The sequence below is a fragment of the Ictalurus furcatus genome, chromosome 22, assembly GCF_023375685.1.
Source record: "Ictalurus furcatus strain D&B chromosome 22, Billie_1.0, whole genome shotgun sequence".
NCBI classification, from domain to species: Eukaryota; Metazoa; Chordata; class Actinopteri; order Siluriformes; family Ictaluridae; genus Ictalurus; species Ictalurus furcatus.
Window position 1 is genome coordinate 1771181 of NC_071276.1, and position 17597 is coordinate 1788777.

General features: G+C 45.1%; 1 protein-coding gene across 1 annotated transcript; it reads left to right on the forward strand.

Annotated features, from left to right (window-relative positions):
* Window positions 1-1567: 1567 nt before the first annotated feature.
* Window positions 1568-17244, forward strand: ankrd13a (ankyrin repeat domain 13A). Its single transcript, XM_053610657.1, has 16 exons — window positions 1568-1659; window positions 1761-1850; window positions 2527-2662; window positions 3790-3914; window positions 4241-4286; window positions 4614-4757; window positions 4890-5079; window positions 5321-5387; window positions 5698-5779; window positions 11487-11548; window positions 11792-11922; window positions 12174-12331; window positions 13038-13184; window positions 13360-13529; window positions 13673-13734; window positions 13866-17244. Exons 2-16 carry the CDS (start codon window positions 1770-1772, stop codon window positions 14059-14061), a joined length of 1797 nt encoding a protein of 598 aa, XP_053466632.1. The 5' UTR covers window positions 1568-1659; window positions 1761-1769; the 3' UTR covers window positions 14062-17244.
* The last annotated feature ends 353 nt before the right edge of the window (window positions 17245-17597 follow it).

A 17597-nucleotide genomic window follows, 5' to 3' on the forward strand; every position in this document is an offset into this window, starting at 1 on the left:
TGAACATGCTGATAAGGTGAGACTTTAGAACTACTCTTAATTCCCATGACAATAAATTGCATGTTGTTTTTATAAAGTAATCTGTGCCTTTATGGAAGCAAACACAGCCTGATGTTAGGGGGTAGAGACAGAGGCAAAATTCATAACATCATACTGAATGCAATCAGTAATTGTGGCTAGTGTGTGTGTGTGTGTGTGTGTGTGTCCAACAGGTGTAGGTATGAGTCATGTGTTGCCTAGTAAAATGGAAAGTGAGTGTGTATAATGAACTGGATTATTAACTATAATGCTTTAGTGATTCAGTGAGTCAAATCATTTTGCCGACTCTTTCGGCTCCCAAACAACTCGTTGTCATGTTTTAAAATTTGCGACTGTGATTTTCTTTTACTTGACCTTAAATCATACTGTTTGATGAAATCTCACTCGACCTTCTATTTAGTAAAACAGCATTACATTATCGTCCATTTACATAAAGAACCGACTCCTTTGCGAAGATTCGGTCTCTTCCAAAGAATCGAATCACTAAACCGACTCATTTTAACCAAGCACTTTTCCTGGCAAGAGAAGCTAGCCGCTCGGTTTCCATAACAACGAATTTAAAACAGTTATCGCCTTCTAACACACAACATACATACACTCAGTATGGTGTTTCCACATGTTTCTGTTCTATTTAACATTTCAAATGACGCATGTAATATCTAGTTTTAATGAACAATTAGCCTCAAACTATTTAACTCAGCACCGTATGTGAATCAGCACCGATAGGGGCGCTATTACAAAGGCTCAGTATCAAATCTCTCTATTTGGTATCTAGTGCACTTAGTAGGGCGTAGAGTAGGGCCTATTTATTATATCATACGCTACATAGGGTACACCTGTAGGGGTTTGTAAGCTATTTAGGATACGGTCCATGATTACATTTGACAGGCGAACTTCAGTGAATACCATCGATTTGTTATTACAAAGTATGGCATTGTGTTACACCTAAACATCTATTACATATATGTATTTTTTAAAAATGAAAGGAATTAATGAATATATGGGTGTTTAATCATTTAAGTGCAAATACAATCTCTAACAACACACTGATATTTACTTTTACTTTTACTAATTTATACCAAAATTACAGTACAGTGTCACAAAATGTGTTAAAATACAGTGTCTCACACACACACACACACACACACACACACACATATATATATATATATATATATATATATATATATATATATATATATACTTTTTATTTATTTATTGTATTTTTATTTTTATTTTTTTTGAAAAAAAAAAATGACATCAATAAGACATGGTACAACCCACCCAGCCCCCCTCCCTCTTGAAATGACCTCTTTGGAAGTGACCATTATGAGGATACGCACTCTAATTTATTACGTATCGTAACAAAAATAATTTAAGGAAAAAATTAATAATGAAACTTTTATCCAATTTAGTAACACGTACCTGAAAATATAATGGTTATGTCATTGTTAAAAACAGAGTCTCACGTCATACTTATCACGCCCTCCTCCAACTCCCCCCCCTGCGTGTTGCGCTAATGGTTTAATCCGGTCACTTCCTTGTTTTGTGGAAAAGTTTTATTTTGGAAAGTCTCTGCTCTTTCTCGATCATGAATTTGCGCTAAATGGTTGGAAAAAAGTTAGTTTGCTTTATATTTAAGTAAATGTGGCTAATGGGAAATATTCGGTCTTGGTACTAGTTTTATATATATATATATATAATTTTTTTTTTTTTTTAAGGGGTGTGAAATGGACTTTAGGGAGAAGTTTCCCCTGCACTGGCTGGTGTGGGAGAACAACTACAGACAGCTGGAAAACCAAATACAGACGGTATAAACATGCTCATTTCATTATTTATTTATATTTATGGCGTGAATTAATGAGTTCAAACTCCTGGGTTAACCGTGGGGCAGCTAGTCTAAATAGCATGCTAGCTAACTAAGTACCTAACAAGCTAATTCGAGTGTGTTAACTAAGTAACTAACTAGTTAATTTAATGTTAATTACGTTGTAGTGTATAATTAATTCTGTAATCATCCTGAATTCCGTTGAAAATCCGAGTCCGATTCATTTAAATCTCAGTTTCGCCTGATTAGCTGTTTTGTGGCTGGTAAATCTCGGGTTGAGTCCCAAACCGCTTGCTAGTGCACTAGGTAGTGTGTAGAATGCCGTTATGTAGTACCCTAAGTAGTGCACGTGTTAAGGGAGCGGGACGCGATTTGGGAGTTTTGTCTCGACCTGTAAGCTATCGAGCAAATAAACCGGCGGAATCCAGCAGTTCTGGAGATTAGATGGTTTAACTGAAGCTCAGAGATTAGAAATGATGTTCCAGAACTTTCTATGGTGTTTCTGCAGCGTTAATCAGACCTGAGTAATGAGTTAGAACGAGACTGTAATCAGATCAGAGTGTTAATATTATATCAGACAGGGGGTCAGACATGTGATCTGTGTGTTATGAAATTAAAGTAATCTGAGTTGTTGTTGTTGTTGTTGTTTTGGTGTGCAGCACAGTGTGGAGGACGTGGACCCGAGAGGACGAACCCCGCTGCATTTAGCCGTGTCTCTGGGTCACCTGGAGTCGGTCCGAGTGCTGCTGAGACATGGAGCCCAGGTCACCAAAGAGAACGCCAAGAACTGGACCGGTGAGTCCAACACACACACACACACACACACACACACACCCCACAGACAGACAGACAGAAACAAAGAAGTGTTTTATTCCTCTTACACCACAGCTGTTCACCAACAACTACACTTTGACACTTTATTAAAGAATGGCACGTCATACTTTTTATCCGTTTCTAGTCACACTGTGTGTATGTGTGTGTGTGTGTGTGTGTATACTGCTCTCCTGCTCTCGCCACATTCGTGGTTTTAACTGGAAAACAACCCCTTGTGTTTAGTCGAGTGTGTGTGTGTGAGAGAGAGAGGATGAAGCATTATGGGATGCATTTAAAGCCTCAATCAGGAAATGTCTAGCTGACCTGTGACTCCTACTGGTCAAATATTCATTCTCGTACTCTCTCTCTCTCTCTGTGTGTGTGTGTGTGTGTGTGTGTGTGTGTGTTACTGTAAAGAGAACACATTCTCAGCTAGCTTAAAGCCATGTAACACATCAATAATCAACACGGTACACTAATACGGGCTTCTGGAAGAAAGGCAGAGGTAAATATATACCTTGTTGACAAACGGCTGCTGTGTTTGTGTGTGCGTGCGTGTGCGCGCACGTGCGTGCGTGTGCTTGCTTGTTGGCATGCATGGCTGCTCATGCGTCAAAGAGTTTCCCTTGCAGATAATACAAGCACGCTGAAAAGGAAATACGATGAAGTGTGTGTGTGTGTGTGTGTGAAATGTGGAGTGGAGGTTGTAGTGATGGTAATTTAAGTTAATCATCTTCTCTAAGTATCGACAGAATTCCTGCCAGGTGTGTGTGTGTGTGTGTGTGTGTGTGTGTGTGTGTGTGTGTGGTGAGAGAGAGACAAAAAGAGAGACACTCAAGTGTGTAGTTACTTGATGCCTGACTGAAAACTTTTACACTCTTTTACACACACACACACACACACATACACACACACACACACACACACCCTTACCCTTTGACACCTTATAAACTGTTAACATGCAGAATTAGACAGCGTGAACGATTGTGTGTGTGTTTTAAGTGCTTGGATGTCTGACCATCTGAACCCTGAACACCACAAAGTAGGAATCATGTTATCTGTTGGGTATAACTAATGGAATGTGTGTGTGTGTGTATGTGTGTGTGTAGTGCTCCAGGAAGCGGTCAGTACCGGAGATCCGGAGATGGTGCAGCTGGTCCTGCAGCGGCGTGATTACCTCAAAGCCTCCACGGCTCTGGCAGGAGTCCCCGAGTTACTGTGCAAGATCCGAGAGGTGATGAAACTCTCTCTCTCTCTCTCTCTCCATCCCTCGCCTTTTCCCCTCCTTTGTTGACGAAAGGAAAAAAACAATGTGTCTATAATAAACGATGCTGAAGTGTGTGTGTGTGTGTGTGTGTGTTTCGGCGTCTTGTCGCTTCTCTTGTATCTCTGTCTCAGATTGAATTTACACAGGAAGGCGGTTACTCTCCCACTTCCTTGTCTGGCTCCGGTTCTACACCCCACATGTTATGCTGTTGTGTTTGTGTTTGTGCGCGTGTGTAAGTACAACAGGCAGGAATCTTTTCACTGATCTGACGTCTCTCTCTCTCTCTCTCATAGTCTCCAGACTTCTACATGGAGATGAAGTGGGAGTTCACCAGCTGGAGTAAGTGTGACTCTTCAAGTTCTTCCTTCTGATTGGTCAGAAGCTGTTGATTTAGTTTTCTATAGACAGTAGTGCAGCTGCGAAGCACGAGTTTATATGAACGCGCTCGTGTTGTAAATACGTGATCGTTTCTATAGTAACGGCTCATTCACGTGTCAATATGGTGATTTGTTGCTTATATAACTGATTTAACGTTCATGGAAGGAGTCTCCAGTGTCAGTTGCTCTGTGGTAAAGTCGTTGCTCGTAGGTTTTCCGACGTCATCTTCAGGACGGACGATTTTTACACTTTTTCGGTAACACGACGGCGTTCATGTTTACGTCACAGTCCCGCTGGTGTCACGCGTGTGTCCGAGCGACGTGTGTCGTATCTGGAAGAGCGGCACGAGCCTGCGAGTGGATGCCACGCTGCTCGGGTTTGAGAACATGACGTGGATCAGGGGGCGGCGGAGCTACATCTTCAATGGAGACGGTAAACACACACGCACACACATCCAATACAGTCATCACTCCAAAGACCTGCCCAGATTTAAAGAAATGAAGTGTGTGTGTGTGTGTGTGTGTGTGTGTGTGTGTGTGTGTGTGTGTGTGTGTGGACGGACAGAGAGCTGCGCTGAGCTGATGGAGGTGAACCATGACGACGAGGTGGTGGACACGGAGCGCTTCGACATCACGCGCGAGCTGGACGAGGTCACGCTTGACTCCATGCAGCCTGACCAGCAGGAAGTGGCCAAGCGGCTGACCACACCCATCATCAACACCTTCCTCGACACCAAGGACATCTCGTTCGAGAGGCGAGTCACGCCATGAAGTGCCGATCTTTACACCAGAGCGGGTTGAATTATTTATTAACACTTCAGCTTCCTCGTTGTTGTCTCAAGTCGAGAAATGATCTTAAATGTACCGTTATTCCAATCGGTGCTTGTTAAAACCAGTTTATTATAAATTATTTGGTCTACAGCAGGTCAGGGACGTGTTTATACGTGATGCTGGCTGTTCAGATGATGTTGACATGATGATTGCCTCTGTGTGCAGGTGTAAATCCGGGATCTGGGGCTGGAGAACGGACCGAACTGAAGTGGTGAACGGGTTTGAAGCGAAGGTGCGCACACTTTTTTTTTTTTCTTTCCTTTTCTTCCTCCCCCCTGCCCTCATAAGTGTCCAGTAAGAGCAATTGGACCTGACTTATAAACTTGAAGATGAATGCTTCGTCAGTCTTTTTTTATTTTATTTTAATTAATCAGTTACCTCTTGAAAAGTATAGCACAAGTTGAATCTCCTACAGATATTAGTGCGTGTATCTATGAAAGCAAAGAGTTCAGTCTGAGAAACAGTAAAGTACACGGTGAGGTGAACACTGCAGCTCCTCATCTCGAGGCACGATGTGAAGAATCAAATCTGCTGTCGTTTAGGTGTTCTCCGTCAACAACGTGAACGTGGTGATTCGAACGAGGACGGAGCACCTCACCGACGAAGAGAAGGCCAGAATCAAAAGTAACTTCTCACGTGACACTTTATTATGACAAGACATTAAGGGTGTGAGGATCTAACAGGACATGATAAGCAGTCTGTAGCAGCAGTAGCAGCAGCAGCAGCAGCAGCAGTAGTAGCAGCAGCAGCAGTAGTAGTAGCAGCAGTAGTAGTATTAGTAGCGTGGCAGTAGTAGCAGTAGTAGTAGTAGCAGTGGCAGTAGTAGTAGTAGTAGTAGTAGTGGCAGTAGTAGTAGCAGTGTCAATATTAGTATTAGTGGCAGTGGTAGTAGTAGTAGTGGCAGTAGTAGTATCAGTAGTAGCAGTGGCAGCAGTGGCAGTAGTAGTTGTATTAGTAGTGGCAGTAGCAGCAGCGGTAGTAGTAGCAGCAGTAGTAGTAGTAGCGGCGGCAGCAGTAGTAGCAGCAGCGGCGGTAGTAGTAGCAGCGGCAGTAGTAGTAGCAGTGTCAATATTAGTATTAGTGGCAGTGGTAGTAGTAGTAGTGGCAGTAGTAGTATCAGCAGTAGCAGTGGCAGTAGTAGTTGTATTAGTAGTGGCAGCAGCAGCAGCAGCGGTAGTAGTAGCAGCAGCAGCGGTAGTAGTAGTAGCAGCGGTAGTAGTAGTAGTAGCAGCGGCGGCGGTAGTAGTAGCAGCAGCAGCGGTAGTAGTAGTAGCAGCAGCGGTAGTAGCAGCAGCGGCAGTAGTAGCAGCAGCAGTAGTAGTATCAGCAGTGGCAGTAGTAGTGGCAGTAGTAGTAGTATTAGTAGCAGTGGCAGTAGTAGTAGCAGTGTCAATATTAGTATTAGTGGCAGTAGTAGTAGCAGCAGTAGTATTAGTAGTAGCAGCAATAGTATTAGTAGCAGTGGCAGTAGTAGTGGCAATAGTAGTAGTAGCAGTAGTAGTAGCAGTGGCAATGTTAGTATTAGTGGCGGTAGTAGTTGCATTAGTAGCAGCGGCAGTAGCAGCAGCGGTAGTAGTAGTAGTAGCAGCAGCAGCGGTAGTAGTAGTAGCAGCAGCAGCGGTAGTAGTAGTAGCAGCGGCAGTAGTAGTAGCGGCGGCAGTAGTAGTAGTGGCGGCAGTAGTAGTAGCAGCAGCGGCAGTAGTAGCAGCAGCGGCAGTAGTAGTAGCAGCAGCGGCAGTAGTAGTAGCAGCAGCGGCAGTAGTAGTAGCAGCAGCGGCAGTAGTAGTAGCAGCAGCGGTAGTAGTAGTAGTAGCAGCAGCGGTAGTAGTAGTAGTAGCAGCAGCGGCAGTAGTAGTAGCGGCGGCAGTAGTAGTGGTGGCGGCAGTAGTAGTAGCGGCAGTAGCAGCAGCAGCGGTAGTAGTAGCAGCGGCAGTAGTAGTAGTAGTAGCGGCGGCAGCAGTAGTAGTAGCGGCGGTAGTAGTATTAGTGGCAGTAGTAGTAGTAGCGGCAGTAGTAGTATTAGTAGCAGTAGTAGTATTAGTAGTAGTATTAGTAGCAGCGGCAGTAGTAGTAGCAGCAGTAGTAGTATTAGTAGCAGTAGTAGTATTAGTAGTAGTATTAGTAGCGGCGGCAGTAGTAGTAGCAGTGTCAATATTAGTATTAGTGGCAGTAGTAGTAGCGGCAGTAGTAGTAGCAGTAGTATTAGTAGTAGCAGTAGTATTAGTAGCAGTGGCAGTATTAGTATTAGTGGCAGTAGTAGTAGCGGCAGTAGTAGCAGCAGTAGTATTAGTAGTAGCAGTAGTATTAGTAGCAGTGGCAGTATTAGTAGTAGTGGCAATAGTAGTAGTAGTAGTAGCAGCAGTAGCAGTAGTAGTAGCAGTGGCAATATTAGTATTAGTGGCAGTAGTAATTGTATTAGTAGTAGCAGCAGCGGTAGTAGTAGTAGTAGTAGCAGCAGCGGTAGTAGTAGCAGCAGCGGCAGTAGTAGCAGCAGCGGCAGTAGTAGTAGTAGCAGTGGTAGTAGTAGCAGCAGCGGCGGTAGTAGTAGCAGCGGTAGTAGCAGCAGCGGTAGTAGTAGTAGCAGCAGCAGCGGTAGCAGCGGTAGTAGTAGTAGCAGCAGCGGTAGTAGCAGCAGCGGCAGTAGTAGCAGTGGTAGTAGTAGTAGCAGCAGCAGCGGTAGTAGTAGCAGCAGCAGCGGTAGCAGCAGCAGTAGTAATATCAGCAGTAGTAGTATTAGTAGCAGTGGCAGTAGTAGTAGTAGTGGCAGTAGTAGTAGTATTAGTAGCAGCGGCAGTAGTAGTAGTAGTGGCAGTAGTAGTAGTATTAGTAGCAGCGGCAGTAGTAGTAGCAGCAGTAGTATTAGTAGTAGCAGCAATAGTATTAGTAGCAGTGGCAGTAGTAGTGGCAATAGTAGTAGTAGCAGTGGCATTGTTAATATTAGTGGCGGTAGTAGTTGCATTAGTAGCAGCGGCAGTAGCAGCAGCGGTGGTAGTAGTAGTAGCAGCAGCAGCGGTGGTAGTAGTAGTAGCAGCAGCAGCGGTGGTAGTAGTAGTAGCAGCAGCAGCGGTAGTAGTAGTAGTAGCAGCGGCGGCGGTAGTAGTAGTAGCAGCGGCGGCAGTAGTAGTAGTAGCAGCGGCGGCAGTAGTAGTAGTAGTAGTAGTAGTAGTAGCGGCGGCAGTAGTAGTAGTAGTGGTGGCAGCAGCGGTAGTAGTAGTAGCAGCAGCGGCAGTAGTAGTAGCGGCGGCAGTAGTAGTAGTAGTGGTGGTGGTAGTAGTAGTAGCGGCAGTAGTAGTAGCAGCAGCAGCAGCGGTAGTAGTAGCAGCAGTGGTAGTAGTAGTAGTAGTAGTAGTAGTAGCAGCAGCAGCGGTAGTAGTAGTAGTAGCAGCAGCAGCGGTAGTAGTAGTAGTAGCAGCAGCAGCGGTAGTAGTAGTAGTAGCGGTGGCAGCAGTAGTAGTAGTGGCGGTAGTAGTATTAGTGGCAGTAGTAGTATTAGTAGCAGTAGTAGTAGTAGTATTAGTAGTAGCAGTAGTAGTATTAGTAGCAGCGGCAGGAGTAGCAGCAGTGGTAGTAGTAGCGGCGGCAGTAGTAGTAGCAGTGTCAATATTAGTATTAGTGGCAGTAGTAGTAGCGGCAGCAGTAGTATTAGTAGTAGCAGTGGCAGTATTAGTAGTAGTGGCAATAGTAGTAGTAGCAGCAGCAGTAGTATTAGTAGCAGTGGCAGTATTAGTAGTAGTGGCAATAGTAGTCGTATCAGTAGTAGCAGTAGTAGTAGCAGTGGCAATATTAGTATTAGTGGCAGTAGTAGTTGTATTAGTAGTAGCAGCGGTAGTAGCAGCAGCGGTAGTAGTAGTAGTAGCAGCAGCGGTAGTAGTAGCAGCAGCGGCGGTAGTAGTAGCAGCGGTAGTAGTAGTAGCGGTGGCAGCAGTAGTAGTAGCAGCGGTAGTAGTAGTAGTAGCGGCGGTAGTAGTAGTAGCGGTGGCAGCAGTAGTAGCAGCAGCAGTAGTAGTAGCAGCAGCAGCGGTAGTAGTAGTAGCAGCAGCAGTAGTAGTGGCGGCGGCGGTAGTAGTAGCAGCGGTGGTAGTAGTAGTAGCAGCAGTAGCAGCAGCGGTAGTAGTAGTAGCAGCAGCGGTGGTAGTAGTAGCGGTAGTAGTAGTAGCAGCGGTAGTAGTAGCAGCAGCGGCAGTAGTAGTGGCAGCAGTAGTAGTAGCGGCAGTAGCAGCGGTAGTAGTAGTAGCAGCAGCAGCGGTAGTAGTAGCAGCAGCAGCGGTAGTAGTAGTAGCGGCGGTAGTAGTAGTAGCGGTGGCAGCAGTAGTAGCAGCAGCGGTAGTAGTAGCAGCAGCGGTAGTAGTAGCAGCGGTGGTAGTAGTAGTAGTAGTAGCAGCAGTGGCAGTAGCAGCAGCGGTAGTAGTAGTAGCAGCAGCAGTAGTAGTAGTAGTAGCAGCAGGGGTGGTAGTAGTAGCGGTAGTAGTAGTAGCAGCGGCGGTAGTAGTAGCAGTAGTAGTAGCAGCAGCGGTATTAGTAGCAGCAGCGGTAGTAGTGGCAGTAGTAGTAGTAGTACTAGCAGCGGTAGTAGCAGCAGTAGTAGCAGCAGTGGCAGTAGTAGTAGTAGCAGCGGTAGTAGTAGTAGTACTAGCAGCGGCAGTAGTAGCAGTGGTAGTAGTAGTAGTAGCAGCAGTGGTAGTAGCAGCAGTAGTAGTAGTAGCAGCGGTAGTAGTAGTAGCAGCACCAGTAGTAGTAGCAGTGGTAGCAGCAGTGGTGGTAGTAGTAGCAGCAGTGGTAGTAGTAGTAGTAGTAGTAGCAGCAGCGGTAGTAGTAGTAGCAGCAGCGGTAGTAGTAGTAGTAGTAGCAGCGGTAGTAGCAGTAGTGGTAGTAGTGGTAGTAGCAGCGGTAGTAGTAGTAGCAGCAGCGGTAGTAGTGGCAGTAGTAGTAGTAGCAGCAGCGGTAGTAGTAGTAGTAGTAGCAGCGGTAGTAGTAGTAGCAGTGGTTGTAGTAGTAGCAGTAGTAGTAGCAGCAGTGGTAGTAGTAGCAGCAGTGGTAGTAGTAGCAGCAGTGGTAGTAGTAGCAGTAGTAGTAGCAACAGCGGTAGTAGTAGCAGTGGTAGTAGTAGTAGTGGCAGTAGTAGTAGCAGTGGTAGTAGTAGTAGTGGCAGTAGTAGTAGCAGCAGCGGTAGTGGTAGTAGCAGTGGCAGTAGTAGTAGTGGCAGCGGTAGTAGTAGTAGCGGCAGTATTAGTAGCAGCAGCGGCAGTAGTAGTAGTAGCAGCGGTAGTAGTAGTACTAGCAGCAGCGGTAGTAGTAGCAGCAGTGGTAGTAGCAGCAGTGGCAGTAGTAGTAGTAGCAGCGGTAGTAGTAGTAGCAGCACCAGTAGTAGTAGCAGTGGTAGCAGCAGCGGTAGTAGCAGCAGCGGTAGTAGTGGTAGTAGCAGCAGCGGTAGTAGTAGTAGTAGCAGTGGTAGTAGTAGTAGCGGTAGTAGCAGCAGCAGTAGTAGTAGCAGTGGTAGTAGTAGTAGCAGCAGTGGTAGTAGCAGCAGTGGCAGTAGTACTAGCAGCGGCAGTAGTAGCAGTGGTAGTAGTAGTAGTAGCAGTGGTAGTAGTAGTAGCAGCAGTGGTAGTAGCAGCAGTGGCAGTAGTAGTAGTAGCAGCGGTAGTAGTAGTAGCAGCACCAGTAGTAGTAGCAGTGGTAGCAGCAGCGGTAGTAGTGGCGGTAGTAGTAGTAGTAGTAGTGGCGGTAGTAGTAGTAGCAGCGGCAGTAGTAGTAGTAGCAGCAGTGGTAGTAGTAGTAGCAGCAGTGGTAGTAGTAGTAGTAGCAGCAGTGGTAGTAGTAGTAGTAGTAGTAGTAGTAGTAGCAGCAGCGGTAGTAGTAGTAGTAGCAGCAGCAGTAGAAGTAGTAGTAGCAGCGGTAGTAGTAGTAGTAGTAGCAGTAGTAGTAGTAGTAGTAGTAGTAGCAGCGGTAGTAGTAGTACTAGCAGTGGTAGTAGTAGTGGCAGCACCGGTAGTAGAAATAGCAGCAGCGGTAGTAGTGGCAGTAGTAGTAGCAGCACCGGTAGTAGTGGCAGTAGTAGTAGTGGCAGTAGTAGTAGTAGTAGTAGCAGCGGTAGTAGCAGTAGTAGTAGCAGCAGCGGTAGTAGTAGTAGTAGTGGCAGTAGTAGTAGCAGCAGCGGTAGTAGTAGTAGCAGCAGCGGTAGTAGTAGTAGCGGCAGTAGTAGTAGCAGCAGCGGTAGTAGCAGCAGCGGTGGTGGTAGTAGTAGTAGCAGCAGCGGTAGTAGTAGCAGTGCAGTAGTAGTAGTAATCACATGATTCCAGCTCTAGGTTAAAGTCTTCTCTCTCTCTTGCAGGTGAGCGGAACGTTCTGGAGTCTTTTCTCGGGACAGTAGAGCAGCAGATCAGTGCTCAGGGGGTACGTGAGCAGTGTGTCGGGTGATGTGTGAGGAATAAAACACTGCGCTACTGTCAGAGCTGCTGTTATAGTAAACGAATCAACGCCTTCTGACCAATCAGAATTCAAGCGCTGTGGGATAAATCCAGATATCAACCCAGATCATATTCTTGTTTACGGGGTTTCACTAATAATACTTCACCAGCTTATTATACTGTAAAACAAAATTTTTATTGGTAATTTTTACACCATTTATTTTTTTAGGATTTAACTCTAGAGTACGCGACGGCGACAAACCCGACAGCCATCACTCCAGAGGAGTATTTTAACCCGGACTTCGACCTGAAGGACCGAGACATCGGCCGACCCATCGAGCTCACCATCAGAACCCAAAGGTGAATAAAAAACAGATTAAATATTCAACTCTGTCTTAAATCCATATTTAGTTTGGAACGAAAATCTACTTTTCCTGCAGGATTAACAGGTTTAGACTAAATATCTTGTCGCTTGTAAATTCAGATGTAAAGTGTCTGTTGGTATATTTTAGGACTTCCTAAAAAATCCTGAATAATTATAGATTTAAAATTCTTCTGGAACATGTTTTGGCTCGTTGAGGTTTTGATGACACCGTCTTGTCACTCCTCAGATTTAAGGGGACGTTGTGGATGAGCGAGGAGCACCCCCTCTCTCTGGTGGAGCAGGTGACCCCCATCATCAACCTGATGGCTCGCACCAGCACCCACTTCGCCCGTCTCCGAGACTTCATCCAGCTCCGCTTCCCCCCGGGCTTCCCTGTCAAGATCGGTAATGCCCGAGTGCACTGACGAGCGCCTCTCATATATCGTCATTTATCGGGAAAAGCCGAAGATTAAATTTATAATTCTAAGTATTCACACACCCCTGGACTTTTGCACATATTTGTAGTGTAATAATTTGTAACTGGTACTACAGTACAACTATTATATTTGGGGCGGTTGTGGATCAGGTGGTAGAGCGGGTTGTCCACTAATCATAGGGTTGGAGGTTCGATTCCCGGCTCACGTGACTCCACATACCGAAGTGTCGCTGAGCAAGACACTGAACCCCAAGTTGCTCCCGATGGCAAGTTAGTGCCTTGCATGGCAGCTCTGCTACCATTGGTGTGTGTCAGTGGGTGAATGAGACACAGTGTAAAGTGCTTTGGATAAAAGCGCTATATAAGTGCGCCATGTAAGTGTGCCATTTACCATATTTATCAGAAATGCAGCATTGATCACCATCCTGTGAAGCACGGTGGTGGTAGCATTACGTTGAGAGTTACCCATTGTCTCTCGGTTGCTTCTCTGTCTAATTCCCTCTTTACCCAGTCACACATGAATACTTAATATGTAGTGTGTGTGTGCGTGTCTTCAGTGATCTGTGATTACTTAGCTTTTTATACTGTAGTGTATAAACTGAACAGCGGTGCTGATAATAGATCTCTCACTTTGATGGTTTTTAAAAAAAAATTTTTTTATTCGTCTTTCGCCAGAAATCCCACTGTTCCACGTGCTCAACGCTCGCATCACGTTCGGAAACGTGAACAAGTGCAGCACGGAGGAGCCCGCCGACGCGAGCCAGTCAGCCGCTACACCTTCACCGACGGAGGAAAAGGAAAGCGAGAGCAGTGAAGCTTCAGGTGTTGCAAAAGTTACACAGATTATTCTTAAATATTGAGGATGAAACTGTGTTAACGTAGTGATTACTGAAGGAACATCTCTCAGTAGTGGATTTCAACCCTCAGTAGTTCTTACCTCAACTTCAGCTGAATGGATGGGCGGAGTCAAATTCTCTCTCTCTCTCTGTTTTTACAGGTGCCACTCCGTTCCAAGTGTCCCCCTCTGTTTTCATGGTTCCTGCTCACTACCACCAGCGCGGGGGCAGCAGACACACACACACACCCCACCCCTCCAACCACGACGAGGAGCTGCTGCAGTACGCCATCCACCGGAGCCTGCTCGAGTCCAACGGCTTCAGCACACAGGTGTGTGTGTGTGTGTGTGTGTGTGTGTGTGTGTGTGTGTGTGTGTGTGTGTGTGTGAGCTGGAATTGGAAAACATGATCGCTGTGTGTGTGTGTGTGTGTGTGTGTGTGTGTCCTGTCTCATGTCTTCTCTGTGATTTCTAGAACCCTTGGGGTGACTCGAATGGCGTTTCGACACCCAGCATGGTAGAAAGCATAAGTGATGGGTGAGTCAGTCCTTCCTAATCTGGCCTTTTCGGTAAAACATCAAGCCGTGCTTACAATAATCTCAATAATAACCTGAGATTTAAAAAGTAAGACCGGTATGGTGATATGAAACCGTGTCCCTTGACCTCAGGAACGTCTCCGAAGGCGTCCTCGTGGACGTGAGCGAGACCACGCCCACCAGCACGGACTCCGCCTCCAGCCCGGACTCCGACCTCCGACTGGCCATGGAGCTGTCAGCCCGAGCACAGGAGGAAGAGGAGAGGAGGCGGAAGGAAGAGGAGGAGGAGCTGGAGAGGATTCTGCAACTCTCGCTTACAGAGAAATGACCAAAAGAAAAGAGAGAGAGAGAGAGAGAGAGAGAGAGAGATGATGGAAGGACAAAAGGGAAAGTCCATTTCCTGTTTTGCAGCTTCGGATCTCGTCGATGGCACACGACCTCCACTTCCTGTTCTGCCATGTATTATATCATGTATCGTTCTGTTACGCCGACAAACGATCCGTTCGCTAAGAAAAGAATCGTCGCTCGTAGCCTAACCTTAAGAACACACTTTCACTCGCAATCTAAAGACCACAAAAGCTTTTTTTTTTTTTTCCAGTTTTTTTGTTGTTTTTTTTTTTTTATAAATGATAACACTTTCTGCTGTTATTTTTCTGCCTTTCCTGAGACGACTCTGAGCTGCTTCACTGAGACTGTGTGAGAGAGTAACGTCTCTGAAAGGCCAAACACGGTGTCCGGGGGTGTGTGTGTGTGTGTGTGAGTGAGAGTCTTTAGGTCTGTGTGTTTGTGTGTCGTCTAAGTATCAGAATCGTAAAAAGCAAGCTCTATTGAGTTTTACATTATCTCAGGGTTCTCATGCGTTCCTTCTGCAACCTTGAAGACACAGAGGAGTTTTGAGACTAAAGAACGTTCCGGTAGCTCCTAAAGAACGACCACTTACAGCTCCAACCTCACACTTAGATTAGACATGAATTAGGCACGGGCCGATGATCCGTGATGTACTCTGATGCACGGTGTAGCTGTTTTAACTTCACAGGAACTTGCCCGTTCCACAAACGGGTTCAAATGTAACCACAAGCAGATAAAAAAAAAAAAAAAGAAAAAAAAGTACGGCGTAGTTCATTGATGAATAAGAATTGATAACTTGCTGCAGTATAAGAGGAATAAAACGCTTTGGGACATGCTGTTCTAGGAAAAGAATCAACTGTAGCTCGGCTTCATCCCACACTGATTATTTTACTCTAACAGCACGACACGCTGCGTTTTATTCCTTATTAATTAAACGCTGACGTTTCCTTGTTTTCTGCTTCTCAGATGAAGTGCATCCGTGAAGATAGTCCAGTTTCTTCTTTTCGGTTCGGTTAAAATCCCGTCTGAAGAGAAACGATTATTGTTGGTAATGTTATAAATCAGAAGTCTAGGTAAGGATTATAGTGTAATATCGGCACGTCTATTTCCGACGCAAGCTAATATCAGCTGATCGACTGTAGCGTGAAGTAGGGTCCTTTTTTATTTTCCAGCATAGTTAGCCTGTTTAGGACACGAGCGCCTTGACTCCAAAAGCAATACTGAAACCACCGTGCCTCTGCGAGTGACGCGGGACAGGATTTACAGATGTTCTGGCGTACACTTGAGCCTGAACTTTGCACCACAGCTTCAGGGTTTGGTGCTGATTTCTAATAAACTTTGTGGTACAGTATTGGAAATTTCTGACAAAGCATGTCCCATGGCTTGAAATTTCCATCGACTTCCTGTTTGACAGCTTTTTTTTTTTGACGTTATCTGGCCTTATGAGACTCTACGGGTGTCTAGTTTCTATCTAGAGCGTTGGCTTGGCGTGTTAAGATCCATCACTGTGAAGAGGTTTCCAACTTTCCCTGCGTCCCCATGCTGTGTGTGAACCTGTCCGACTTCCCCACACCACTCACTACTGGCCACTTGCAGCACGAGAGAAGGACGAGAGCGGAAACGGGAACAACGTAGCTGGAGACTTGGGGTCAGTTTGACATCTTACAGTGCGTTACATCGGCTCTCCGGGTCGTAGTCAGAGATCGCATCTTCAGTCCAAAAGTTACACCAGTATTTACACAGGGAAAGTTCCTTGTATTCAGAGTCTGGTTATACGCACCCTTAACTAGATTCTGCTCCACAATGACATTATTGAATTCGCCTGCGAGTAGTTCATGCCTAGAAACATCCGAGATGGGATTTTTCAATAGCAGGTACCTTTTAAAATCAGGGACAGAAAATGCAGGCTGAAGAAGGAAATGGTAGGATTTCCCTAACCCCACCCCCCTGCTGTCAAATGTAATATGATGCAATGAAGTCAAGAGACGATCGCTGCGTGACCTACTTGTAATTAATTATTACCTACTTGTAATTACCACATTGGGCAGTGGCGTTAAGACGTTGGATTAATGATCTGAAGGCCGTGAGTTCAGCTCCCAGCGCTGCCAATCTGCCACTACTGGGCCCCTGAGCGAGGCCCCTAACCCTCCACTACTCAGCTGTATAAATGAGATAAACATAAGTCGCTCTGGATCAGGGTGTCTGCCAAATGCCGTAAATGTAAAACGTGTTTCACATGAATCACTGTACATTCGGTTGAATTGAACAAAATGGCTTCCACGCTCATGATATCATTTTGCATTAAAATAAAATTTCTATACGCTTCTCCGACAGTTACTTGTTCGCACGATGTAATCGACCTACGCGATAAGAAATCGAGGTCGTGCGCAGGACATAGGCTATTTTGTCGCGCTGTTGGTTTGTTTTGTTTTTTTTATTCGCAATTTTTGATCGATTAATAATAAAGAATAATGCCAAATTCAGAATGCGGCCCTCAGACTGGACGGAGCACGTTGCTACATAAACGAATAAAATGTGAATAAAATATGTTGTACTTTTGATATATTAAAGATATTATTGTTCAGGTTGAAGTGCTATGTTTCAGTAAGGGGGATCTGACCTCACTTAAACCAAAACCATGAGGTGAAGACAACAAGGGGGTGGTGATGACTGTATCCGGATTGTACGTAGCCGGATTGTAGCGCGGATTTTAACTTCTACTGGTATTGCAGCAAACAAGAAAGAAGACTAGCTCGCTCTCGCTCTCTCTCTCACGCACACGCACACACACACGCTGCTCTTTGTTAGGAAAAGTGAAAAATCCTTCAGCAGTGTGAATGTAAGCAGTATCCTTATTTTATAACAGAGAAGCATTATGATTTTTTTTTCTGTAATTAAACCATACAACTTGACTGTGATTGTCAACAGTGTACAAGTAGTGTTCAAGAACTTTTTTTTTCCCATTTCTGATGGTTTCTTGGGTTTCTAAAGGAACTAATTGCCAAACATAATGCGTTTTTACCATATCAGGGTTTATCGATGGCTAATTTTCACAGCTAATCAACTGTTTTTATGAGCTGAGCGTATGATAAACTATATAGTCTGATGGAGGTGGACAAAAAAAAACCTTTTCACTTAATAAAAGCACTTTATATGACTTCAATGAACGTGTAGTTCCTGCATAAAAACATCTACTGTCTATCCTTTGATGAGTCATCAAACTGGCACAGATGTACTGACATACCAGAGTAGGTAGATGAATATGGTGTTTTTTTTTTTTTCCTTTTCTTGATTTCTATCGACCTCTCTGTTACAGCTTCTCACGCTGACCAACAGATGGCGCTATTCTAACACACAGGCACTTCTGATCCTCTTGTTTCTTAAAGACCATCCATAACCTCAGAACCACATGCAGAACACCAGATACCTCATTACGGAGCAGAACGTTGAACGCCGATGACCTTCTAAACATAGATGTGCGATCGCAGGGATTTGAGCTGCGTGTCTTAATCCAAT

Coding starts and splice junctions, on each gene's coding strand:
- ankrd13a (XM_053610657.1), top strand. CDS start 1,770: ATGGACTTTAGGGAGAAGTTTCCCCTGCACTGGCTGGTGTGGGAGAAC. Junction 3,915..4,240: donor TACTGTGCAAGATCCGAGAG/GTGATGAAACTC, acceptor TCTCTCTCATAG/TCTCCAGACTTCTACATGGA. Junction 5,388..5,697: donor TGAACGGGTTTGAAGCGAAG/GTGCGCACACTT, acceptor GCTGTCGTTTAG/GTGTTCTCCGTCAACAACGT.